Source organism: Egretta garzetta, unplaced genomic scaffold, assembly GCF_000687185.1.
Source record: "Egretta garzetta isolate BGI_Z169 unplaced genomic scaffold, ASM68718v1 scaffold745, whole genome shotgun sequence".
In the NCBI taxonomy this organism is placed as follows: Eukaryota; Metazoa; Chordata; class Aves; order Pelecaniformes; family Ardeidae; genus Egretta; species Egretta garzetta.
Genome location: NW_009259678.1, coordinates 229842 through 235841, shown reverse-complemented (window position 1 = coordinate 235841; position 6000 = coordinate 229842). Strand labels below are relative to the sequence as shown.

The 6000-nt window shown below is 43.4% G+C and overlaps 1 protein-coding gene across 1 annotated transcript in view; it reads right to left on the bottom strand.

The window, feature by feature from the left end:
- NSF (N-ethylmaleimide sensitive factor, vesicle fusing ATPase) overlaps nucleotides 1-6000 on the bottom strand; it is a 74651-nt gene continuing 68651 nt past the window's right edge. Inside the window, exons 23-24 of the mRNA XM_035893988.1 lie at nucleotides 409-464; nucleotides 1-280 (exon numbers count right to left, since the gene is read on the bottom strand). Coding sequence (XP_035749881.1) covers nucleotides 214-280; nucleotides 409-464 — 123 coding nt within the window. The 3' untranslated portion in view covers nucleotides 1-213. The remainder of the gene's footprint in view (nucleotides 281-408; nucleotides 465-6000) is intronic.

Here is a 6000-nt window from a genome sequence, read left to right as displayed (position 1 = left end):
AGTAGGGCATCTTTCTCTCAGACAGGAGAAATACAAGAAATCAAAGTTCCAGATTTTAGATAAACAGCTGGATTTTAACTCTAGCAGAATCTCTTCTGATTTACTTTAGGTAAAGAAAGCTAAACTGTGGTCCAATATCTCATTTAAAATTTAAAGTCACAGGTAAATTAAGAAAAAGCAGAGAATTCAGGCATGCAGGTTCTCAAGAAGTCTTCAGGACCTCCCCCGTCCCGAAACAACTGGCATACAGCTGTAAGGAGAACTGATCTGATACACAGTTCTGTAAATACAGGAGGGGCCAACAATGAGATCAGATACACTACCCTGCAGTTTCCCCTCAAAGAGATGCTTGTTTATGAGTGGAGAAGAAATGCTTTAAAAACAATGCTTTAAAATAAAACTACTTACGTTCCTTCTTCTCTCAGAAGAGCCAAGAATTTTTTCACCCGATACTCAGGATCCATCTAAACACCAAACAAAACAGATCTCCATTAATGTGATGCAATCTTTTAAGTAGCACAGTAGGAAAACGAGGCCACAGATATCTGTGTCTGCTTCTATCTCCCCCTTTCCAGAGCTGGGGGAGCAAATAAACCAGTCCAGAGCAGAAGGGACTGACAATGCCCTCAATTCTCCTCTGTCTTCCTCCCCCCTTACAGCTCCATCAGGAAAGCAGCAGAGGAGAGGAGCTGTGTGGGGTGGGTTAGCACACAAGGGAAAGCTGAATCACAGCAAAAGGCTTCCAGAACTCACAGTACCAAGTTGTGTTGTGGCTCCATCAACCAGGAACACCCCCCCTAAAGATCAGTCCTGCCTCTCCCCCAGCACTGAGGTAGAGACAACAGGGAACTGGGAGGAAAGGTTACGATGGAGACAGACCCGGGCTGCCATCAGAAGACACCACTTCTGTATAACTGCATCAGTCCTTTGTGCTGATGCATGGGCTTGTTGCAAATTGGCCATGCCTACACCAAGGTATAGCAAGTTAAGACTATAACCATTTGGAAATTGGAGACCGTTGGTTCTCAGAGTGTCTTTGTGTTGAATTGCAACAGTTCATTTGGCCTAGAAACTCCAACTTCTGTTCATTCTGTAATCTTCATCCACATCTTGTATCTTTAACATACTGCCAAAAAAGCAGTGGGTTCATTCTGAAAACATTCAGTAACTGGTACTGTGAAACTGACTGGTTGTAAGATTCCCAGCTCTACCACCCACTTGGTAATAAACAGGCAAGTGTTCTACTAAAACATAAAACTGGGACTTATCCTTGGAGGGGGGGAAGCAAAGCTTCAGCATGTGCTCTGGCCTCACACCAAAGAGGCAGAACAAGGGCTCTCGAACTCCTCTACCACATGTTATACTCCTAAAGAAAAATTTCCACCAATTCCAGATGTGAAGAAGCCATCTACTTAAAACCATAACCACTGCATTGAGGGCAACACAAATGTCTTTAAAAACAGCTTAGAAGAAGATACAACACAAAAAAACTCAACAGCAGCATTACCAGTGATGCAGGTAGGGAAGGAACAGCCAGTGAGAATTTCCCCTATGTGCTAAGAGAAAGCTTAAAAATATGTAACTTCCCATCACTTTGAAATATTTCAGTGAGGCCAATACCTCAATGCCAACTACTGAACTATTTTTAGATCAGAAAAATAAATTCACTCAAACAAGATGATTTAAAGGAACTTACTGAGGTTCACTGAGCTATTAAGTTGGGTTTTTAACATGCAAAGGAATACTGGTAATGTTCAGGATCCCCAAAGAAAAGAAAGGCTACCCCACCACCTAAAGCAGTGTTTGGAATGTATAATGCACGGGTACAAAGAGAAGGACTCTTGTGCCACATATCTGTGTCTGCAGTATCCCTCTAGCCTAAATCTTCTCCACAATCTCTCCCAGTCCACACTTGGCTGCCAGGGGAAAGCACATCTGTCCCAATTTCAGCTCTTCCATTTCTAGGTGTAGATGTGGTGCTTAGGGACATGGTTTAGTAGTAGTCTTGGCAGTGTTAAGTTTATGGTTGGACTTGATGATCTTAAAGGTCTTTTCCAACCTAAATGATCCCATGATTCTATGATTCTATCAGAAAGGCAGAAGACAATTAGGATAGGAGTACGTGCACGTGGGCTCACAACCTGAACACAGATTACTTGGAAGTCCCTTTTCTCTGGGGGAATCCACACATGTAATCCTCACTGTAAGGCTAAGCCTGTGACTCTCACCTGGCAAAGGGTCTTGGATCTTCCCCATCCAAAGAAATCTGGTCTGACCATGTGGCTGATCCTGCTTAAACAGGAGGTTGGACTAGATGACATCCTAAGGTCTCTTCTGACCCTATTTATCTTACAGTCCTATGACAACTCAACCACCTCTCTTCCTATATTTTTTGATATTTCCAGAATGGCTAATTCTTCATAAAGGTGTGACCACAGCTCCAGCTGGCCACACAAAGTGTCATTTACTGGTAAGTACAGGCTAAATAACTGGGACAGTGCAGCGGACTGAAAACTGGTTAAACTGCTGAGTTCAAAGGGTTGTGATCCATGGCACAAAGTCCAGTTGGAGGACAGTCACTAGCAGTATATGCCAGGCATCCATATGGGAGCAAATATTGTTTAACTTCGTTATTAACAAACAGGATTCAGGGACAGCATGCCCTCAGCAAGTTTGCAGATGACGTTGAGTGGGGAGGTGTGCTTCACGCATTTGATGATGGTGCTGTCATTCAGAGAGACCTCAGCTGGATGTAGATACAGACTGACATAAATCTCATGTAGTTCAACAAAGGGAAATGCAAGGTCTTCTGCCTAGGCAGGAATAACCCCATGCAACAGTACAGGCTGGAGGACAACTGGCTGGAAAGTGACTTTGCAGAAAAGGACCTGAGGGTCCTGGAGGACAAGTTGAACATGAACCAGCAATGGGCCCTTGCAACAAAGATGACCAATAGCATCCTGGGCTTCGTTAGGAGGAATGTTGCTACCAGATCCAGGGAGATGATTCTTCCCCTTTTCTCAGTGACACCACACCAAGAGGACAGTGTCCAGTTCAGGGGTCCCCAGTAGGAGAGAGACAGTGACATCCCAGAGAGAGTCCAGCAAAGGGTCACAAGGATGATTAAATGTCTTGAGCATCTCTCATACAAAGAGAGGCTGTGAGAGGTAAGATTGTTTGGTCTGGAGTAGAGAAGACTCGGGATTGGGGAGGGAAGAATGACTCTTACCAATGTGTATAAATACCTGATGGGAGGGAGTAAAGAAGAAGAGAGAGAGAGACACTCCTCTGAGTGGTGCCCATTGACAGGGAATAAGGTCACAGGCACAAATTTAAATGTAGTTCCATGTAAACAGAAGAGAAAGGTTTTCATTGCAAGGGTGATCACACACTATTAGGGACTGACCATGGAGGTTATGGAGTCTCCATCCTTGGAGGTACTCAAGACCCAACCGGACATAGCCCACTCAAGACCCAACCGGACATGTCCCTGAGCAACCTGTTCTAGTTGATCGTGCTTGGTCAGAGCAGGGGGTTGGACTAGACAAAGATGAAAAAAATGCCATGGGTGCAATTAGCAGAGCCAAAGGACCTTGGTGGAACCTTAGGAAACCAGGGAAAAGTCATCACAGTCAGGAAATAACAACAAAGGACCAATCAGACAGTCCTATTAAAAAAACCCCAGCATGATCTGAGACAGATATACATAGACAAAACTCTTCTTTTCATTCCCAGAAAATTTGTACTAATGCCACCAGCTGAAATTCAAACTTGCCAATGCCAGTGTTCTGTTTCCCAAATCAAACATGCTGCCTCACCACCCCTTTTCACTCAGGCATAAGCAAGTGGCCATGGTAAGACACTGTCCATAATCTGTACTGACACAGTTTCTACAGATTCTTTTTGGGAGGAACAGCGTTTATCTGCAGACAATATCTTGTCCAAAAGACCAAAGCAGGAAACTGAAAGGCAGCAAAGAGGCAAACTTGATCAGATAGCTTATTAAAAAATGCAAGACACAAAACCAGAAGATGGTGTCAATATAGTGCGAAGAGGAAGTAGATTTGGGACTCTTGACCAGACCCTCTACTGCCCTGTGAAAGGAGAAATGCTGCTGCCAAGCTGGATGAACGATTTTCAGGAACAGCGTGGAGACTAACTCTGTGACACAGCTCAGAGAGGTGGCAAGAAAATGGCTCTTCCTTTCTAGGTACTGCAGTATCTCCAGGACACGCCTGGGAGCCCTTAGGAAAAAAGGCAACTGAAGAGACTTCATTAATCTTCAGTCCAGAGAAGAGGAGATACTCCACCAAGACGTGCATGCCTCTGGGTAGCACAGTACTGGTGTAAACCTGTCATAAAATCCAAACTCTTAGTATGTCCAGATACAGCGTTTAGCTTAAAATAATACAGGCAATATTATATGGTAATCTTTCAAAATAAGTTCCCGTGTAAGTTAGAATACGTTACAGACAAACATCTTAGATTAACTGAAGTTTTACTTATGCTAAACAGAAGTTACCAAATCAGGAAATACTGGAGGTGCAAAAAGGGGCTTTCTGGAAAGCTGCCTGGCTCATTCAGGTTCCTGCTCCAAGAAGAGAGACCTTGGGTTTTGGAGCCTTGCCAGCAAGGTCCAAGCAGGCAAAATAAGGAGAAGGAACCTGCTAGCTATGGAAAAAGAAGGCTCACATATCCAGCAGCACCCCAGGGTAGGGTTGCAGCATCAGGGCAGAGTGAAGCTAGCGTGGCACCCAATAGCACTGTGAGGTGGTCCGTGTACTGCAGCCAAGGATACTTCAGAACTAAACTTTTCCGGATTCACATGGCAAATCATGAGTGTACCCATTCATCAGAGACTTCTTTTGAACAAGAACATAACATCGTTCCAGGACACTGAGTGTACACAAGATGGCCAGAGTATGTGACACTAAATACAAGTAGTTTGACATTAAAGAAGGGCAGGAATAGCAATAAACATAGTTTGAGGGAAATTAAGCTGCCAAAATTGTGGGGTTTTCAAGGCTCCTAAACAAGGTAACAAAGCAACCCAAGATACCAGAGCCATGCAATGGTTCATGGTACTCCAAGAAAGGATCTTAATATTGAGAGACTGGTTCAGCAAGACTTCAGTCTGAAATAAACTGAAAGTCATTTGAACAGCTTGAGAATACCTACATACAGCATATACTGGGTTTACTACTCTAATAAAACCAAGAAACAGATTCAGTGACTGCAGAGAAAGAAACTAAGTGCACATTTTTTGCAAAGAATTCATTCACCATGGAATCTAATCAGCTGAATTTTGAGAAATTTCATCCATCACTTAAGAGTTTTTAAGGGATTTCAAACTCAAATCTCTTTCTAAAAAGCTGTGTTCCAACTCAGTGCAAAAAGGAAATAGTCATGAACTTCCCATTTGGTGAAATTCTGCTTTCCTGTAAAAGCTAGCCAGATCAGATAGCACTGTGGTCTTTCAATGCATTCAAGTATGACTGTTCTCCTACTTAGTGAGAGCCTGTATTGCCTTCCTGTATTTATAGCAGTTCAGCAGATGGAGTCATGTAAACACCTCAGACCTTTTGGAACAGAACTTCTTCATATTTAGCTTCCATATGCTGTTACCTAGCTATTACACAATTACCTGAATTGAGTGTAATAACATAAGTCGCCTTGCTACCAACCATCCATGTATAGTAGCAAAGGTGGATCACCAACCATCTATAGACAGTAGCAGCCCTTTGTTGTACGCTTTTTCAATTTGTCAGAAATAGCAGAGAGTCGTAGTTCTGCCTGTCTTCTCCCAGCCTGATTGGTCACAGATTCATCTACAAAATGGTGGTCTAGTTAAAAAAAAACGCAGAAGACCAGTTTACCCATCTGCACAGTCTAGGGAAGCATGAAGTCTCCCTATCATCATAGGTGTGCAGCCATGGGGCGATGCTGTGAACAAGGCTGGGGTAAGCATTTCCACCCATCTCCAGATTCAGAACTGCCCAT